This window comes from Anguilla anguilla, chromosome 2 (genome assembly GCF_013347855.1).
Source record: "Anguilla anguilla isolate fAngAng1 chromosome 2, fAngAng1.pri, whole genome shotgun sequence".
In the NCBI taxonomy this organism is placed as follows: domain Eukaryota; kingdom Metazoa; phylum Chordata; class Actinopteri; order Anguilliformes; family Anguillidae; genus Anguilla; species Anguilla anguilla.
This window is the reverse complement of record NC_049202.1, coordinates 48745912-48767094: the sequence shown is the minus strand read 5'-3', so window position 1 is coordinate 48767094 and position 21183 is coordinate 48745912. Positions and strand designations below refer to the sequence as shown.

Sequence of the window (21183 nt, the reverse complement as noted above, 5' to 3'; positions counted from 1 at the left end):
TAAATGCTTTAGTTTAACCAGTCATATTCAAGAGGAGGTTATGAGGTGTACTTCTGTTAATACCCAGAGGTATTTCTGGGAATAAAAATAGCTCGGATGGAGCTTCTTTAGAGATGGAAATTTCATTTATTTAAAATATGCTCATCTGCACTCTTCTGTGCTGTATTTCTTTATCTTTAGCAGGTGTACTGTCCTTTCTTAACTCTTTCATGCATTGTGTCCGGTACAGTGGACAGGGCTTTCAAAGTCTATTTTTATTATTTCAAAAATGCTTGGTGGCAGATTCCTTGGACCTTTGTCTTAATTTTTAATTTTGATATGCTCCATATTGTTACATTTGATTGGCTTTTCTAGTTTTGATACATTAAAGGTCAAAATGGTGGGTGGAGGTGGAAACGTTCAAAGTACCTCTGGTGTAACTGTGAAAACCTTCTATTCACAGAGAACAGAGCAGGTTACAAAATATATTCTTGTTAGGTAAGATATAAGGAGCACTGTAAATTATTGTACTGTGCATTAAAAAACCCTCTGTCCACTCTAGTGGACAACATGCATTAAGAGTTGTAATGTCCTAAGGTTGTCATGGAGCCAACAATTTTTCAATATCCTTTTACATGTCCTTAGAAATAAAAAAAACGATGTGGAAAAAAAATTACAGCTCTGTTTTGTAATAATTCATGCATGAAGAGTTAAAGAAGCCCCTTGATTTTCATACACACAATAAAACTCCATATTTATTTCACCCCCTAATATTGCAACAGATGGCAACCATCATGTCTGCCACTCCTTCTGAAAATGCAAATGAACTTTTATGCAGCCAGTTTGTCTGGACCTAAAATGTACAGTAAGGCTTGATGAAAACCATTTCAGGGGTCTAAACTGCAGGTTAGGAATTGGTAGTGCTCTGTGCAGAGTCTGATTAAGACTGAAAAACAGATTTGATTCCTTGTTCAACTATTAGGTAGCCTTAATTCTCCACAGAATAATAGCAGTGAAGTGCATATTTTGAGTATAACTTTCAGCAGAAAACTCTCCACCTGCTGGCATCACACAGTAGTAAACAGATTGAGTCTTTCTTGTGGATCATCATGGCATTTTAAACTTTTGAAATATTTCCTCCAAATAGCAGGAACATGGTTTCTGTAACTGAAAAACAAATACTTTTGAAGAGCAGTGTTGAAATACAAAAGTACTTTCAACAAGCCAATTCAGCAGTCTTGTACAGATAATATATGCAGACATACAGGTGAACAAGTGCATTTAGCAGTAGCTCATCAGTTGCGGGCATTCACATATACTGTAGAAATTATGTTTTCATTAATGTAACTTAAAAGACTGAAATATTTTTACCCAGTAAGGGTGACTGAAAATTACATCAGACGTGTAAATCATCTTCCCCCAGCTCTCACTGCACCAAATCCCTCATTCCACCAGGTATGATGTACATTTTTTCAACAATATAAAACACAACACAACAATTCTTATACGTGTTGGTTTTTTGTGAAGCATTCTGGTATAAACCACGGAATAGTCCATCTTTATTTTCCTCAAAGATACAGAAGTCGATTTCTCCATGTGTGCATCTGTGTGCGTTTCCGTACATTGCAAGTGTTAGCAATTTCAAGGCATTAGTGTTTGAAACTGTTGCATGCCCACATAATTTTCAAGCTTTATTGCAGTCAGAAGTGAGTTATCCCTTTTAATTTTGTGCTAAAAGCTTAGTGTTGCAGTGTGTTGAAATCTGTAATATGTCTGCAGGGAACAGGAAGAAATTTTAGTGTGTGTTCTTCATACAATTTGTTTCATACAAAATGCTCACAGCTAGTTTCCATCCCTAGAGAGATGCAAACTATTACATTTTCATCATCAGATAATATAGATGTGCAATGAAACACAGTCAAGCCTTTCATTGCGCATAAATAATGAATCCCTCATTGTATCATTTATTTGGAGCAAACAACTGCTGAAGTATTACTTTTTTTTTTTTTTTTTTTTCTTTTTTTTTAATTAAAAACTGATTTTGATGGATTTTGCTGGTGAGGTCACTTTAGCATATCATTCAAAATGCGGAGACAGAGAAAAAAATATACAGTGAGGAAAACTGGATGCTGCCTATCCAAACAAACACTATATCAAGAGGCAATTACTGTAATGCAACTGCTAAACATTAGAGTGACCAACACAGTAAATTAGATTCAGGCAGGTTTGCATCAAACTGCCGTATTCCCTGCTAAAAAGTATAACCCAAAAAAACCACATAAGGTAATGCACTCTTTACATGAATCCTATATTTCTCACTAAAAACTAAATTGTAATTTCTAATACTGTGAACAAATGTTACTCTTCTCCCATGTGTTCAATATAATTAGTCCAAAAACATAAAATATACATATAGCTTATCATTCTAGTTTTATGTGAATTGATTTGTTTATGTTTGACAGATGACTTGGGGGGCACTGATTTTCAGACTTTCCCATTAGTTCATGTTTCCAAGGCAACCTTATAAAATGCAGGACCAGCCAGTCTTTGGAAATCCACCGGATTTGATCCTGGAAAACCTGTCAAACACAAGCAGTGACATACTAAGTAAGAATGTTTCACATAACGTGGCCAGAGCAGTTCATTGCTTTTTAACTCAAGTTGAAAACGTGCATTTAAACTGGGGATAAACCTCTGAAGGGCAGTGTACTTTTCCACAATGCACAAGTAGAAGTGACTACATATCTTATGTGTGCTTTTATTCGGAGCCCTGGCCAGATAATAATCTATGTCCACAGAAATACCCACACAGGCCAAATTACCCCAGTTGACTTATTAAAGAAATGACAATGCTTACAGTAGGCTATTGTTTCGGCTATAACTGAAGTGGCAGTGCAACACTGTAGCCTACATACGTAGGCTTACTATTAATAGTAGGCCTACATATTACAACAACAATCTACTATCAAAACCAATAAAAATGCAAAAAATACATTGCCATTTCATTTAGCGACAGAAAATAAACAGTAGCCTACTTATGAAAGAAACGTGTGATTGCAGCGCGACTCAATAGTGTTAAACTTACTTTTTAATGCGTGACCATTTGTACTTGGAAGGCATCTCAAATTTCCGCCAGTCTGTCCATGTAAACCAATTGCCCTTCATAACTGATCGATGTATGGCACAGCGTTTCGAATGACCAACAGAAGTCTGTTCTTCTAAAATAAGGTTAAACAATGTTCTGCTCCTCATTGTTGCTTAGTCCAAGTATCCCTCGAAAACGTCCAATTCAGTATCTGTATCATACGGAACTGAGCCGGGGTCAGACAGGACGCCCAAATCCACCAATGCTTGGTCCATATCCTCTGGTAGGAAGACTATACCAACGTTCAAAACTATGTATTCCATCAAAAAAACATAGTAAAGGATCAAGACGTTCACGAAAAACAGGCCGAGATAAAACATATAGGGAATTTCATTAAGTAGCGATTCTATCGAATCTAGCTGAGCGTAAACTGGTGGGATCATAGAATCATAAACACTAATATTTTTACAGCAAGGCACTGAATGCAATCAATCGCTGCGGCACATTTTGTAAGCACTAGAGCTTTTTGCAGGTATTGGGTGAAGTTACTGAAGAATCCATTGCGCTGTGAATACTGAACGTTGAGTTCGCAATCGCAGATTTAGGCTGCAATATCTAGCCAGTAGGCTACTTCTCCCAAAATCCTTTGTCGCCAGTTTGATTCGCAAATAAACCGGATAATTCTACAAAACGCAGATACATACATCGAAATAAATGTATGTTCTGTCTAAAGCCACACGAAAAATCCACTGCATAGGAATTTTTGACATGGCAGAACTCGTCAGTAGGCTATAGCTAACCGACAATCAGGTTGCCTACAGCGAATAGGCTAATAAACAAAGCTTCACTGAACTCAAACACCTCGACTGTCGGAATTTGTTTGAAGATAAACAAACGTCTTCCTTTACATGTACTTTCAGAGTGGTTACTTTGTCACTGTTTTGGTTGCATCACTGCTGCATATGTTGTGGGCGTGTCTAGCATCGTTATTCGTTATCCATTTTGTATACACTGATGCGAGTGGTCAATTGAGACACCAGTCATACAAATCCCACCTCTTTGCGGGTCAAACGTCGCTGACGATTAACTACGGATGTAAGTGCAGTTTTAGAAGATCCTCCTAAATTCTCACATTTAATTGGCTTGTATGTGTCAATCTATGCATTTCTATTGGACCGTTTGGTGTCCGGAAAAAGAACTACACGGAGTTGCTCGCATTGACCAATGGAATCGATTCTGTACGTTCGTTGCAACTACGGGGCGTGGTTTGCGCTAAAGTGGGTTGGGGGGAAAAAAGACGCGAAGCCTTCGCATCTAGGCCCATCCACTCTCTTTGGAAAATCATGTCAAAACAACTTTTTTATCTGGATCGATTTTAGTTGTCACGCCTCATGATTCACCATACATTGAGGTAGACAAGTTTTTTTATGCATAAAGAAGAAAAAGGGGGAACGAAATAGGCTAGGGTATTTCCAATCGTTATCAGGATATAATTGGCGCCCTTGATGAAGTTCCCGTTTGACTTATATTCTTTTTTTCCGGCGAAACAGGCTGAGCATTGCTGTAAGCAATAGATGGGCCCGTTGTGACACGTTTAGTCTTTTACTAAGAGCCCGCTTGCATAACAAATTTGTACTGAATATATTCTATCTCTCTACCAACTATTTATAATGTTTTTATATTCGATTGACTTCAAATGAAAAACTTTCGATGTAATCCCGCCAACGTGGTCATTTGTTAGGTGCGGTCAGTTGTTACAGTTTCTTTAGAAGGGGAAAAAAGGTTTTGGAAAAAACTAATTCAAACTAATTGTATTTATTAAGGTTCGTGTTTCATCATCGTACTGGTAATGATGAGGTTAATACGAGTTCATATCTGTTTCTTTTTTTAATTCAAAGTTTGTATAATAAAATAAATAAAAATAGAACATACTACAGTCTAATGTAGGCTACTTTTGGTGGCTGATACTTCAGTAACCATATGGTTTGAATTTGTATATGTTTTTAGTTTGGCTGTATGATATGTCAAGTGTAGCCTGTGCAAGTCATCCCCGCTATGTGTAACAATTGTCCTGCCCGTTCGGCCATGCTTTGCCGGGTCATGCTAGCTTGTGACAATAACTTTGACAGTCAATACTAATATCAACTGATGATACGCAGATTGTACTTTAAAATGATATGTGTTATGATTCATTCACAGCTAAACACATGACCGTAGCTTGAAGAATAACGGTGACTAAAAAAATGTCCTTCTTAAATATGACATTCAGTGACCAGAGCATGGAATTGACACAAAGCCAGCCCATTCAAATCCAAAGGGAAAATGAAGGGGAAAAGGGGGACCCCACTCTCTCCTACTATCCACAGTCCAGAGTCCAAGGCTAATGCTAGCACTGGATCAGTCTGCTAAAACTGTCTCTGGCTCAGCCAAACTTTTGAAAACTGTTTCCAGTTTTAAAGTTTTTCTGTAGACATGATCTCCATCTCCATGACTCCGTGTCATAAACTCCGTGTCAGCATGCTGCAGGGTTGTCGTGTTGCTATGATGCCACATACAGGTCATAGCCTGGGTTGACTACACTTAATAAATCGATACATGTTAGAATTTAAATTACAGCTATTGCCCATAAAGTAGCTACAAGCAGTGTATGAAACGAACAGCCCAGAAGAACCCAGTGTGAGTTTCATTATATTGTAACACTGTGGATGCCCCCCACCCACCACCATGAGTGCACCAAGTTGGATGTTGCCATATCACCACAGCAATGGGAAATGGTAAATGATCAAAGTAATGGGTAGTTCTCTGGCCTCTGAGGTCTCTGCAGCTTCACCTCAAAATCAGGAACTGGCTTTCGTTCCTGGCCCAGCAGAGTTCTGCCATGTAGAAGTGAAAGTGGACAAGCAACTGGTAATTGCATTAATTGATACAGGGTCTACAGTTACCTTTGTCCACCACAAGTTATTTGCACCAAGTAAGGTTGTCCTCCCCACATCTGTTCCACTTGTGACTGTGACGGGAGACTATGCCCTGATGGTTGGCAGCTGTGAGGTTGAGATCTAGGTGGCTGGACAACATGGTAGTCATGTCTATTTGGGTGGTGAACATTTCAGCGTGCTGCCTCTTGGGCCTGGACCTCCTTCTCCGCACTGCTCCCATCATTGATTTAGAGGCTAAAATGCCTATCCAGTGCTGATGACTATACCCTGCCCCTGCATCATAACCCCAGTCCTTTGGGCCTAGGGTCTCATTATGTCAGCTAACCACTGCCAGACTGTCATGGGTCTGGGGTGCAGTGGCCTGCCACTAGAGGGCACCCGGCGTCTGGGAATTTCTTAATTTGTTTCAGGTGTTTGATTCCCTATTATTTTCACCTGGGGAGGTGCCTTTATAAGCGCTGACAGAACAGCAATCAGCGCTTCTGTGTGAAACCCCTTTTTCACTAAGCCGGTAAGGTATAGGTGCTCGGTGGACTCCGTACAGAATTGTGTTTGTGGGTGATTCTGTGTCCTCTTTTAAAGGCGTTCAGTCTCTTAGCGCAGTGAGCGCATTCTGATGCCTTAGGATATTTATACTTTTATTTTAAAGCTCGTATGAGCTGTTGGGTATTGAGACGTTGTCCCTGGTATTGTATTTTGTTTGTCTCTTTCTGAGCTGCGTCTCAGGTTTTTTCTTTTCGCTAAGTATTTTTTCTACTCAGTTGTCTTTATTTTTTATCTAAAACTTTATTTTAGTTTTGGGTTTGGCACCAGAGCTTCGCCTCTGTACCACTGGTCCCTTTCTTTTTCGCCCTGGTTTGTACGGGTAGTTTTTGGTTTCTCGAGCCAGTTTTACGGCTGGACGAGGTCGTCCTTCAGAGTCGTTTTTTACTCCGTGTTTTCTTTTGGTTTATGATCCTGTGTGTGTGGGAGTTGCTCTCCCAAGGATCTTATTTTGTGTTTTAGTTTCTGGTGTTCCCTTTCCTTTGTCCTTTGGGACTTTGTGGCGTTAGTTTTTCGTTCCCCTATATTAGTCGCTTCTGGTTCTCCGACACCCCCCACCATTTTACGGACTCCCTGTCAGGAAGGACCACTGCCTTGTCATCGGCCCCCCTCTGCTGTTTGAGCCAAACTCCAGGAGTAGAACAGGGGACCTGTCATCCATGTGGCCATTACCATGTTAGAATCAGCCCAGTCTGTTCAGAGAGAGGGCAGCAATAGCCTTAGTGTGTCCCAGAAACAGCTGCAGTGGGCCTCCCTGAAGCACCACCATTCGTCTTTGTCAACTCACCCAGTGACGTGGGGCAAATTCACTTGATCTTATCAATACAGCAGACACATCACCGAAAAATATTTGCCAAGGTGTGTGACGCCTGCAACCTACTCGTCAGGTGGCTAAAGAACAGTCTAGTGGAGATGAGAGCAGCTGGAATCATTGAGTCGTCTGAAAACCGCTGGGCTTCCTCTGTGGTGCTAGTCCCAAAGAAGGATGGCAGTTGGTGTTTTTGTGTGGATTATCGCCGACTGAATGATGCCACTATCAAGGACTCACCCTCTGCCACATATTTAAGATTGTTTTGATCAAATAGATGTGTCATGGTGGTTTAAATCCCTTGATTTGCACAGTGGTTATTATCAGGTAGCCCTGGCACCTGACACAAAGCTAAGGACAGCCTTCATGACTGGGTCAGACCTGTGGCAGTTTATCCATTTGGCCTTTTCAATGCCCCAGCCATGTTCAGGAGGCTAATGAAGCATGTGCTGCAGAACACGAAAAGAACACGGTGTACTTGGATGATATGCTGATTCATGGGAATGACTTCGGTTTGCACTCAACACACTAGATTTGGTAATAATGAGAATAGCACAGGCAGAGCTAAATTTACATCCTGCCATAAGTCACATTTCTGGTTCATCGAGTAAGTGTGGCTACAGTGGGTAAGAAGACATCAGCTGTTTGTGACTGGCCGGTTTTGTGCAGCTGAGGGCTATCATAGAACTTGCTTCCTATTACAGGAAGTTTGTCCCTGGCGTTGCCACAGTATCTGCTTCCCTCCACCAGTTTACTAAGAAGGGACAGGGACATTCTCTAATATATTAAGCTAATAAATAAAAAGCCGTAAAAAGGATCAGTTCACCCTCTTCCTGATTTTCTCTATTGCATATTTGGCATACTGAATTATTCCAGATTTTTTGACAAAATGTAATATTAGACAAAGGGAAACTGAGTGAGCACAGAACACATCCATAAAATTATTATTTCATTTATCAAACACCCATATCACCCATGTGAAAAAGTAATTTTGTGTGAGGAATATACAATTATTCAGAAACCATTCAGTGTGACAAATATATAATAACAGAGGAAATTAGGAAAAGGGCAAATATGCTTTTTCACGGCACTGTATTTATTAGCCTAATATATTAGAGGATGCCACAATAATAAAAATACCATAATACAAAGAATAGGTCAAGTAGCTTTGAGACAGGAAATGCTTATTTAAAATAAATAGTTCTGTGCAGTATTAATCAATGTCATATGTAGAAAAAAACCATATTAAACAATAACAATACTGAATAACATGTAAATGTTACTGATTGTGCATATTAGTTTTCTAGGAAGACCACCAAAGTACCCATTTTCACTTATTTCATTCATAGAGTTTTGTGCCACCTTGTGTACATACAGTAGTCCTTTATTGGCTTGCACGATAAGCACTGTAAAGACACCTGTTTAACTTTGACTGTTAAATCAGAGATAAGCACAAGCAAGTTTTGTTTATATTTCCCTATTTCCCAGGGCTGTGGGTCTTTTCCTGGAAAACTGCCCTTTCAATTTCTGTTTGAATATCCTGGTAAAACTTCAAAATTCCCATCAGAAATTGCGACTTAATCCTCAACATGTGCATCCAAAAAAACTGCTGTATCCCTAAACCTTCTTAAACCTGGTGTGGTTCATACTGAGCCATATTATTATAGTTGATAAAGCAGCTGATAGACCAAAATAAGAGAATTTCTAATTTACTTCCTTCAGATTACATATCACTACAGTTAAAGTGTGTGACATTCCCAATGATAGGAGCAGTAAGAGGGAACCAATACCTGTCAGTTCAATTAATGTCCAGTAGATGTCAGGCTCACCACAATGTGCCACAATGTCTTGTGCACTTGGATCTCCAAGCATTTGAAGTGTTTCAAATGCAGTTTCAATTAGGGGTGAGCAAGTGTGTATGCATGCTTTTATCCTGGCTCCCCACTAGTTATGGTAGAAAAAAGTTTTAAAGTGTAAAGTATTTAAATGTTTTACATAATGCAAGTGTCTTGGACGAAAAAACCATGTTGGAGTGAAAATACTTTAAAAAATATAATCTTGTTATTGAATGTCCCTTCTAGTGTAGATTTCAGCATAATATAATGTATGGTTTTAGAGATCAGAGACACATGTCCTCTACAATAATTAATTGCTGGGTCTTAGGAGAGGTCACCCTTGGTGCTAATCGTCTTCTCCTGATGCTAAACAGTCAGAAACTGAGAAGGTCACCTGCATTCTGAAGAGTTTGTGTAATCCAGATGAGCTGAAAGACAAGGTTCTTCTGCACCAAGCTATAGGGATACAGAGAATGGAGTGGAATTTAGGTAATATAGGCAAAATGAGTACATAGGTCAATGGCTTCTTGTTTTTCTGGAATGAAGGGTGTAGACTTCCATGCATGGTGTTTTTATATTGTCATGGGTCTTTTCTATCAGCCATGTCCCAGGCTATCCTGCAGCTGCATATGCTGTTCTGCATCTGTAGCTGTATCCTGTCACAGTTCATTTCCCTGATTTGCAACAGATCACATTACAGTATATCCCTCTTTTGCAATGGTTTTTCTGATGATACATTTAAAGTAAAACTGCACAATAGCATTTGGCCAGTGAACCCTTTGTTCCTTTCACATGTTTCTTGAATTGTGTTAGCATGTGTCGCAGTCTATTTGCACCAGCAGCATAAGGTCAGTGTATAATGTAAGGCTGCTGAGTGCCTACACATGAGTGCTAGTCATCTAGAAAGGGGTTTGTTCAGGTTCATTTATTTGTTCGCTTGCTACAGTCAGTGTAGGCTATGTCAGCAATTCACTTCCACGGTGCATGACGTGCATTGCTATTGCCATGAGAACTCAGCAGACATTTCAAAATATTTTTGTCATTCTTGCAAAGTTGACAGTTTCTGTGGGTGGTGCTGACATGCCTTACAGTCTCTCCCTTGTGGCCTTTCCATACACAGACACAAGAGAGGACAAACATTTGGGCCATCTTCATTGCTGAACCTCAACAGCATGGTGATGATTATATGCCAGTAGTACTCGGTCACTTTCTCCTCAGCCATCTCTCCCTGTACCTCTGTGTATGTTCACCGGCCGGTCAGCAGCAGGTGACCAGTATTATGGCTCTCCAGGGGTGCTACAGGCTTGTCCTTTTTTGAGCCCTTAACACAGCCAGTCAGCTGCTTACTGCATACCTTTCAGCCTCTTCTTTTATAGTAGTGTCAATCAGGGGTGTCATGCAATCCAAAATTCTGGGGAGGGGGTACAATTAGAGCACGGGGCATGGGGGTCCTTCCCCAGAAAAAAAGAAAATGATGCAATTTTCTGCAATTTGACAAATATATATTCAAACAGATTATTTTAAAACGTCACTAAATCAGTTTTTGTAGCTCAGTAATCTCCCACTTTATATTAGGGTAAATACTGTACATTTATTTGGAGATTTTCATGTCAATTATTTGTGCTGTTATGGTTATTGAAAATGGCACTCACTTATTCACTCACTTCTACACTAGCTTCTACACTGCTGCCACTTTTCTTGAAAGAGAGCTAAATCTTGTCTGCTTCAGCCAAAAATTTTAATGGGCATACATTCACATAAAAAGACTATATGCACAATGCAAATTAATTTAGAGAACATAGATAATAAAGCTACAGATGAAAGGAACCTGCCAACGTGGTAATAGCTGTATTTTCAAACACAATGCATAGGAAGCAGCATGACTACAGGTGAGACTGTGCTGCCATCACATAGCAGTGTCTGCTCCATTGCCAATAAAAGCTCAGACTGAGCAGTAGTAACCTATTTTCCAAACTGCTCAGCCTCCTTGGAAGATCCATCATCACCACTAGCCTAAGTAAATATAACCTGTAACCACACCTACACACAATTAAATCTGCATACATTTCCATGAAGGAAAAATAGCCTATCACTATAAATATCACCTAAGATAACCTACCTCTTGCACTATCAAACTCCTGACTGAGGACAGGGCTGGGGCTTTCTGTTGTTTTTTTTGTTTTTTTTAAAGAATGACTAGATTTTCCTCTGCATCTTGACCTGGAGATATCAAATGGAATTCAGTGTTTTGCTAACTATAACCTGTGATCGTGGTGGTAAAAACTGTCAGCTCACTGCCTTAAGATTCACACAGCTCTCCTTTTGTTACGTTCCATGCTTGGCCGGACCCAAAATGCAGGACTCAGAGATAGCAGTGTAATGGAATTCAGAAAGAGAAGTTTATTGATTACACAGCAGGGGGCGGTAGGGACCAGGGCAGACTTGAAACAGGGACCATGAGGGTTGGTGAGGTGGTCCGGGATCCGGCTTGGCGGGGGGCTAGAAGGGATGCGGTAGGAACCAGGGCAGACTTGAAGCAGGGACCGTGACGGTTGGTGAGGAGGTGGTCCGGGATCCGGCTTGGCGGGGGGCTAGAAGGGATGCGGTAGGAACCAGGGCAGGCTTGAAGCAGGGACCGTGACGGTTGGTGAGGAGGTGGTCCGGGATCCGGCTTGGCGTGGCACTGGAAGGGATTCCTCTGGTTTCGGCGGCGGAGCTGGACTGGGGACTGGGAGGCCGGCGAAGGACGGGCTGGACCGGGAGGTTGGAGCTGGGGAGGTAAACGGGAGAAAGAGAGAACACAAACGAGACGCGATGAGAACAAACACGTAGACTCGCCAGACAGGGGAACACTGAAACAAAGTGCATGAAACAAGAACTAAAAGTGACCAGGAGAACGGTGCAATCTAAAGGAAACAAGGAAGGTACTGAGAATCGGGGTATGGAGAATAGAAGCTAGGCTTGGCTTAGGTGAGGATTGCGAGGTTCAAGGCTAGGCAACAAATCAACGATCTGGCAAATTTTATTGTGGATAAAAAGCAATAAATTGATATACAGTTGTGAATTTACAGTACTTCTATTTATTTTTTATATCGATACTAGGCCATGGGGCTCATCCACATTGTGAAATCGGTATCTTCACAGAACGAGGCAGCAGATTTTTAACTGTTCTACATGTATAACATGAATGGTAGAGTATTGGTTGCAGTTATACTTCAATTATTAAAAATTATGCAGCACTGCAGTGTAGTACCAACAAAATATACTGTGCAACTTAGAACACACAAATGATTTCCTTTCCTTATGTCAACATTTGTCACATTTTGATTAGACTGTAATCTCCAGGCCCCAAATGTGCATTTTGGATATTATGGACCCAGCCAATATGTGTACTTATTCTTTATTGAGCTTGACTAACATGATGTTGACCAGTCATGAGTTTTCTTTTGTTTCTTAACAGTTCAGACAGGATTACAGTGTACAAAAAACTCCTAGGTGTGGCTGTATCTCCTATTTCAGGAATCTGAAAGCTTGGTTCCTCTTTCTTTAAAACACATTAAATGAATGGTGTGGTTCTGTGGGGCAGGAGTAATTACTAACTTACATTGCCTGATTAAATAAACCTGTTGAGACTAGTGAGACTAGCCTAATAGCCAAATGCATACTCCATTGTTTTCACAAGGTGTTTCTTGTAACTCAACACTGAATGGTGAATTTCATGCCTTTTGTCAGCAAAAACAAACTACGTTCTTGGTCGAATCAATAGAACATGCAGAAGTATATTTGGAAAGACAGTCTTATGAAATCCATGAATCCAGAAGTTTGTGAGACCTGTATAACATGGATGGCCGTCCTGTGTCTATATGTACAAATCAAACAAATCAATAGATCAAACTAATAAATGTATGCCTGCGGAATTGTTTAACTGTATAATATGTATATGGCTTTAGTTATTTTGTGAAGTGTATGCTTTTTGTTAGCTTGTCATTGCTGTAATGACATTTGTTTCTTTGTCTTTTTCGAGGTAATGGGAGCAGCTAGTTATACTGAGACAGAGCTGTTTACTTTTCCTTTGAAGTGACATTCAAACCAGACATAAAGATTTGTCAGTACAGTATGTAGGTGGTTGTGAAACTCCTGTGGCACAGTCCTTCAGCAGACTTGCTCCAGTGTTCTGTGGGATATGAGACTTGTGTGCTTGTAGGATGTATGGGTGTTTATACATTCTCTGGCTTATATAAAACTAGTACTACACATGGTTTATTTTCTCAATAAAAGAATATTTAATAAAAATGTTGAAATATTTAATATCCCTTCATTTGAAAGGAAAGAACAAAACATGATACCATACTAAGTAGGTGTACAAACATTCATCACACCCTAAATTGCATATATTCCCCAAGCAGAAGAGAACCTGGAGCCACTTTGCTGATGGACTTTTCATATTTGCTTGGAACACAGGCAGGCATGTACTATAGAGGCTCTTGCGATCAGGTCAGTATAATGAAGAACTCCAGTAAGTACTGGAACTCATTGCCCAAAAACCGGTTCCTTCTGCCATGAAGCTCAAGTAAAAGACAACTCAGTAGTGATACTATTGTGAAGGGAGGGTTTACAAAATACTGCAATTAAAATTTAGCTCAGTACTTGCATTACTTATTTTTATATAGTCTCTTTTTCCATCTTTATAATGGGTATGAATCATTTTGGAGGGCACTGCAAAGTACTCTTTTTCTATTCATATAATGGTACGTCTGTACCTCTTAATATGCTTTGCTAACTATTTTCAACTGAAGTGACAAATTCTAGTCAACCAGCTATATAGTTAAAATCTAGGCAGTAAATCACCATTTGGTTTTAGTGACTGAACTGAAGGCTTATAAGGCTTATATAAACTTTAAAGACCATTGGCATAGGTAAGCCATATGCTGATACAATTAGTTATCGGTTTGCATGATGATTTGTGTCATAATAATGTGGGTACACAGGCAGCAGTTATAAATGTTAATTGTAAATGACCTTTTATGATAAGAGACACAGGTTATCATAAATGCTGTTAGTTCTGTCAAGTGGGGGAAGGCTGATTTATCTCATGCTAGCTATGATATGGTTTCAGTTTCCTTCCGACATGGTGCAGGGTCACTGTGAGCTTCCTGACTAGTAGAGATGTGGTGAAATACCTGTGCTGAGTTTTGTCTTCTAACCTACTTTCTTTTCCCGTAAGACCTGTGAAACTTAGACATCCATGCGTATTACCAGAAAACTCACTGATATCCTAGGTCATTAAGAGCAGGATGGTTCTGCCACCTGTGTGCAGCTTCATTATTAGCCTACTTATAGGACATTAGATACTATAGTACTCATCACTAAATTTAAATTAGTTTCACCATAAATGTACATGTTTTAAATGTACATGTTTTAAAGCAATGTTGAGTAACAATTAAATTGAACTTTGAACTTGAAATTTACAGTACATGTAACTTTTAAGGCAGTAGCACCAGCCAGGTAATCATCTCCCAGTTTAATTGGCTAAAATCATTCTCTCCTTGTCCACCTCAGCTGATGTGTGGTGAGTGTTCTGGCGCAAAATGGCTGCTGGACATCACCCAGGTGGGTGATGCACTTTGACGTTGGTTGAGGAGCTTTTCCCGCTCATCAAAACTCAAAGTGCTTTGAGTGTGTGAGAAGCGCAGTATAAATGTGAGCGTTATTATTATTAGCAGATTACAGAGTCTGGTACATGCTGTAGTTAATTTCCTGTATACAGTCCCCTCCAAAAGTATTGGAACAGCAAGGTCAGTTCCTTTGTTTTTGCTATACACTGAAGAAAATTGAGTTTGAGTTCAAAATATGTACATTAGATGACAGATCTGAATTTCAGCTTTAATTTCCTGGTATTTTTATCTAGATTTGTTAAACAACTTAAAACATATCGCCTTTTATATCAGACAACCCAATTTTTAGGTGAGAAAAAGTATTGGAACATGTGACTGACAGGTGTTTCTTGTTGCCAAGATGTGTCCTGTTAGATTGATTGGTTAAACAATAAATAGTTCTGAATGTCTACTCTTGGTTTTAGCCTTGGGTTTTGCCTGTGAAAACGGCATTTGTGTTATAAAAGATGAACTAACATGAAGACCAGAGAGCTGTCTTTGGGAGAAAAGCAAGCTTAGAAAAGAGGGGAAATCGATCAGAGCCATTGCACAAGCATTGGGGATAGCTTGTACGACAACTTGGAATGTCCTGAAAAAGAAAGAAACCGCTGGCGTACTGAGCAACAGATATCAAACAGGTCGACCAAGGAAAACAACAGCAGTTGATGACAGAAACATTGTGAAAGCTGTGAAGAAAAACCTCAAAACATCAGTCAGTGACATCACAAACTATCTCCACAGGACAGGGGTGAAGGTATCTCAATCAACCGTTCGAAGAAGACTTAGAGAGCAGCAATATAGAGGCTATACCACAAGATGCAAACCACTCATCAGTAGTAAGAATCGGAAGACGAGATTACAATTTGCAAAGAAGTACAGAGATGAGCCACAAAAGTTCTGGAACAAAGTTTTATGGACTGATGAGACCAAGATTAACCTCTACCAAAGTGATGGAAAGGCCAAAGTGTGGAGAAAGAAGGGATCTGCTCATGATCCAAAACATATAAGCTCATCTGTGAAGCACGATGGAGGAAATGTCATGGCTTGGGCTTGCATGGCTGCTTCTGGAGTGGGCTCACTAATCTTTATTGATGATGTAACTCATGATGGTAGCAGCAGGATGAATTCAGAAGTCTACAAAAACATTCTGTCTGCCAACTTACGAAGAAATGCGTCCAAACTAATTGGGAGGAACTTCATCATGCAGCAAGACAATGACCCAAAACACACTGCCAACACAACAAAGGATTTCATTAGGAAGAAAAAGTGGAAGGTTTTAGACTGACCAAGTCAATCACCAGACCTTAACCCAATTGAGCATGCATTTCACCTCCTGAAGAGGAGATTGAAGGGAAAAAGCCCCCGAAACAAACAACAACTGAAAGAGGCTGCAGTAAAAGCCTGGAAAAGCATCACAAAAGAAGAATGCAACAGTTTGGTGATGTCAATGGGTCGCAGGCTTGATGCAGTTATTGCAAGCAAGGGATATGCTACCAAATATTAAGTGTTATTTGCTTTCATTTACTTAAATACTCTCTGTTCCAATACTTTTGCTCACCTAAAAATTGGGTGGTCTGATACCAAAGGTGCTATGTTCTAAGTAGTTTAACACATCTAGGTGTAAATACCAGGAAGTAAAAGCTGAAATTCTGAACTCTTGTCTCATGTTCATCTTTTTATCTCAACCCCAGATGTATTCAGTGTATTGCAAAAACAAAGGAATTGGCCTTGCTGTTCCAATACTTTTGGAGGGGACTGTATGTGATATCTGTCTCTTATATCCAAGGAGCATCTTTATCTTCCACTATCAAAGTCTAGTAGATTGCAATATAATCAGCAAGTATTCTGTCCAAATTAATCTTTGTCAGGTTTAAGAGTTTGTTATTTCATATTATGCATTAAGAATGGTCTTCAGGGGCGACATAGCTCAGGAGGTAAGACCGATTGTCTGGCAGTCGGAGGGTGGCCGGTTCGAACCCCGCCCTGGGCAAGACACCTAACTCCTAACTGCTCTGGCGAATGAGAGGCATCAATTGTAAAGCGCTTTGGATAAAAGCGCTATATAAATGCAGTCCATTTACCATTTACCAGAATGAAAATATGTTTGATGTTTCTGACCAAATCATTAGCAGCCCTAATAGTGGGTGAGTGGGTAGCAGGGGAGTGGAGGGGGGAGGGGAAGCCAGGGCTTTTGATTGAAGGGGGAGGGGAGTTGGTGGAGGGATTTGAAGCAGCTTCACCCTGTTTTGTAATAACTGTAGAATGGAAATAAAGAAATTTTATTTATAACAAAAAAGAATGAAAATATGTGATTGTTAGCTAATGGACAACCATCTTACTGTATTTCCCTTATTAGAATGCAATTGTATATAGCTATATGTTGTATGCAATCCACATAGGACGGAGTGTGGCACAGTGGGTAAGGAACTGGGCTGGTAACCGAAAGGTCGCCGGTTTGATTCCCGGGTAAGGACACTGCCGTTGTACCCTTGAGCAAGGTACTTAACCTGCATTGCTTCAGTATACATCCAGCTGTATAAATGGATACAATGTAAAATGCTATGTAAAAAGTTGTGTAAGTCGCTCTGGATAAGAGCGTCTGCTAAATGCCTGTAATATAGCTAAAATTTTATTATCTTAATAGAAAATTATTTGTTGCTGCTTGGATTTCTCCAGTCAACTCTTCCTCAAGCATAGCTAAATGGTTAGTTGATCTCTTGGATCACAAAGACGGGCAGAGAATTATTTTTTGTAGCATTACCAAAATTGTCAGGGCTAAAAACTGTGACGATTGCGAATTGGTGAACCATAACCTGTAGCTCCCTAGCTAGCCACAATCACATATTTACTGCACATTCAACTTCCTTAGGTAGCTAGTGATTGCCCATTCATGTAATGAGGGCCCTCCTGGATTGAGTACTAGTCATTGGTTCGGTAAAGTGCACCATAGCCAAGAATCAAATGCTTACTGTGCCACTGCTCACTGTAACCGATAGTCTTGCAGAGCAATGCCTAATCGGTGGTAGCATTGCTCAGACTTATGGCAGTTTCTCTGCACCAGAGTGAAAAGCTGCTGCAGTTTTCTGCACACCTAAGGATGTTAGTGATAGAACAGGCTAACAATGGTCACTGGGCCCAGGCATAGCACGCATCTCATTCTGAAACAAAAATGTTATCAGAATGAGCCACAGTACAGCCCCTATATATAGAATTATACGAAATTGGATTCATGATACTGTAGATATTTTATTAAATGGGTTACACAAGAACTTATATATTTTTTCACAAATATATTGCCAAATACTGTTTTTCTCATCAAAAAAAGATTATGATTATTATCAATAACCATAACATTCATGTTTTAGACATGTCTGCATTTTTAAATGATTTATATCAAAACCAGACAGTTTTTGCTGGTCAGTTTCCTCTGCTGGATTCAGCTGCATCTGTAATTTTTGTATCAGGAAGCCATGAACACTATTTTCCTGGAATAGCTATTCACATTGGTAAAACAAATAAAGAGAAAGCAGCTGTGAAGCCCATGGCTTCATTAATACCAGTAAGCATTATGCAGTGTACTTATTCACTGCTATTTTAATCATTCACAAGTAGAGCTGTGTTAAGTTAATATAATACCCAAGAGTGCTACAGAACCTTTTCTGTGGAACTGCAATATTTTTATATGGCTCTTTAGATTAGACTAGTCACCTGAAATTCTCTGGAAGATGTACTGTGGTGTATTGTTAGGCCTTCTGTGAAATATTTATGTCATATCAGAAGTTTTAAGGAAGTCACACAAATGTGGAACCATTCAACCACGCACTTTGTGAGTGAGTGAGTTTATCAGTAAATATATTTTTAAATAACTTGTATATGGAACCATTTAGTTAGATTCTTAACATGTCTTATCAACTATACTGAGAAATATATTAAAATTAGCATTTAATGTGTTTGAGTAAATATAACTGTGCCAGCACTACTTATAATAACATTCTACAACAGAATTTTGTGGCCTACAAAGCTGAACATTTCCTATACTGATGAATATGACATGACTTTCCTGCCCTTCAGTTTGTGTTTAATTACTAGAATATGGACTAAGAGCATTTTCAGATGTATTTGTTTATGATAAGATCCAGGGTATTTTATCATATGAGAGAGTAAGACAGTAGACAAAGTATATAGGAAATGTTTTACTTCTGTTTGTCGTTCTGACAAGCCAAGTTGCTCCACAGTCTGTGGCTTTGTCCTGGTTGACATTTGAAAAGGATTCGTTTTGTGCACTTGTGTTTCAGTGCTCAGTAAGTGAGGGCTTCTTTTGTGAAAAGGAAGTGCTCGGCTCTTTGTTGATTAAAGCTGCTCCCTTTGTGGTTCTGAGAACTTTGATAAATTGTTAACATTTACATCAGTTACCAAACATTCTGAGAATCTTTTTTATCGCTGAAGATTTGAACTATTCCATTCTACCCTCCTTGTTATGAGTGCCAGTCTGGTACAGATCAGAGGTTTGGCTGTGTGTATGGTGTGACATGACTGGTTACTGAAGATTCATTGTAGCAATAATCTATTGTACTAATGCACTGTCCTCAATCTTTATGCATAATTTTCTCTAAACAGTCATGTGTACATACACTATATTGACAAAAGTACGTGGACACCTGACATCCGACATCTCATCCAAAATTATGGGCATTAATATGGAGTTGGTCCACCCTTTGCTGCTATAACAACCTACACTCTTCTGGGAAGGCTTTATGCTAGAAGTTGGAGCATTGCTGCAGGGATTAACTTCCATTTAGCCAGAAGAGCATTAGTGAGGTCAGGCACTGATTGAGCGGTTAGGCTCGCAGTTGGCTTTCCAATTGATCCCTAAGATGTTGGATGGGGTTGAGGTTAGGGCTCTGTGCAGGACAGTCAAGGTCTTCCACACTGTTCTTAAGAAAACCATTTCTATATGGACCTTGCTGTGTGCTGTGAGGCATTGTCATGCTGAAACAGAAAAGGGCCTTCCCCAAACTGTTGGGGAAGCAAAAAATCATCTAGAATGTGATTGTAGGCTGTAGCATTAAGATTTGCCTTCACTGGAACTAGGGGGCCTAGCCCAAACCACGAAAAACAGAAATAGACCAAGGCGTGTCCAGATACCTTTGGTCATATAGTGTGTGTTCTAAATAGCCCTGCTTGTAATGAACTCTGCTGTAGTAGTACCAAAAACACATCTGCCAAGTTGTAGTATTTTTTTGCTTCTGTCTTTAAAGACAGCACTGTGTTTGTCATTATAATTGACAAATGTTATACTCTAGCCTGTTAATCATACACAAGAGAGCACAAGAGAGCCTTCATTAATTGCAAACTGTCTAAACTCTACTGCAAGTCTCCTACAGAGGCCACTGACACGCACTGTAACAGGGATGTTGATTTGTTTTGTTGGATAGCTGCCAATCTCATATCTACAGAGCCAGCTGATGACATAAACACAAACATCCAGTTGTTTAGGGCTACGACCATCCCTGGGCCACAGAATCCAAGTGTTATCCCAAGTCTGAACCTTTTTTATTTTTAACATTTTTAATTCTTCAGTATTGTTATGTATGTGTCTGTGGCAATTGGTTTCCTGGTCTGTGATTGCTTCCTATATATGTATTATGCAGAATCCTGTGTTAAATGTTAATTACACCATAGATCACTTTTTCCGACGGCACCACAGGACTGCCGCCGTGGGCTATATGCTGCAAATTGTGGTCACTCACTCACTCACTCACTCACTCATGGATGACCTTTGTAGGCGCATGCGCAGGAGGTGCGCCATGGGTCTGGGCGGTTTCCTGCTTGTTTAGCTGTAAATGTGTTTCTATGCCTACTTTACAGTACAATGAAAAAGTATCACCCCCTTCCTGATTTCCACTGTTTTTGCATATTTGTAACACTGAATGGTTTCAGATCTTTAGACAAAATGTAATATTAGACAAAGGGAAACTGAGTGAGCACAAACCACAATTTTCAAATTATTATTTCATTTATTTAATAAAAAAAGTTATCAAATACCTATATGAGCCATGTGATTGAGTAGTTACTCAATCAGCCAATTAACCAAATTTAATTGTTAATTAGATTCAGCTGATTGAGCACAACCCAGCTTGATTGCATCCAGCCCTGTTGAAACTGAACCTCACTCATATTACCATCGGACTGATGTAGTCACCCCAAAGTTTCTGGAAGCACGCTATTCCATGATCAAAGGAAATTCCAGAAGAGATGAAAAACAGTTGTTGAAACATATCAGTCTGGAAAGCGTTACGAAGCCATTTCTATGGCTCTGAGACTCCACTGAACCATAGTGAGA

At 39.7% G+C, this 21183-nt stretch overlaps 1 protein-coding gene across 1 annotated transcript; it reads right to left on the bottom strand.

Moving 5' to 3' along the window:
- Positions 1-1484: 1484 nt before the first annotated feature.
- On the bottom strand, positions 1485-4034 carry dexi (Dexi homolog (mouse)). Its single transcript, XM_035406805.1, has 2 exons — positions 3065-4034; positions 1485-2558 (listed from the first exon to the last, which is right to left on the bottom strand). The coding sequence occupies exon 1, from the start codon at positions 3505-3507 to the stop codon at positions 3238-3240; it is 270 nt and encodes an 89-aa protein (XP_035262696.1). The 5' UTR covers positions 3508-4034; the 3' UTR covers positions 1485-2558; positions 3065-3237.
- Between the last annotated feature and the right edge of the window lie 17149 nt (positions 4035-21183).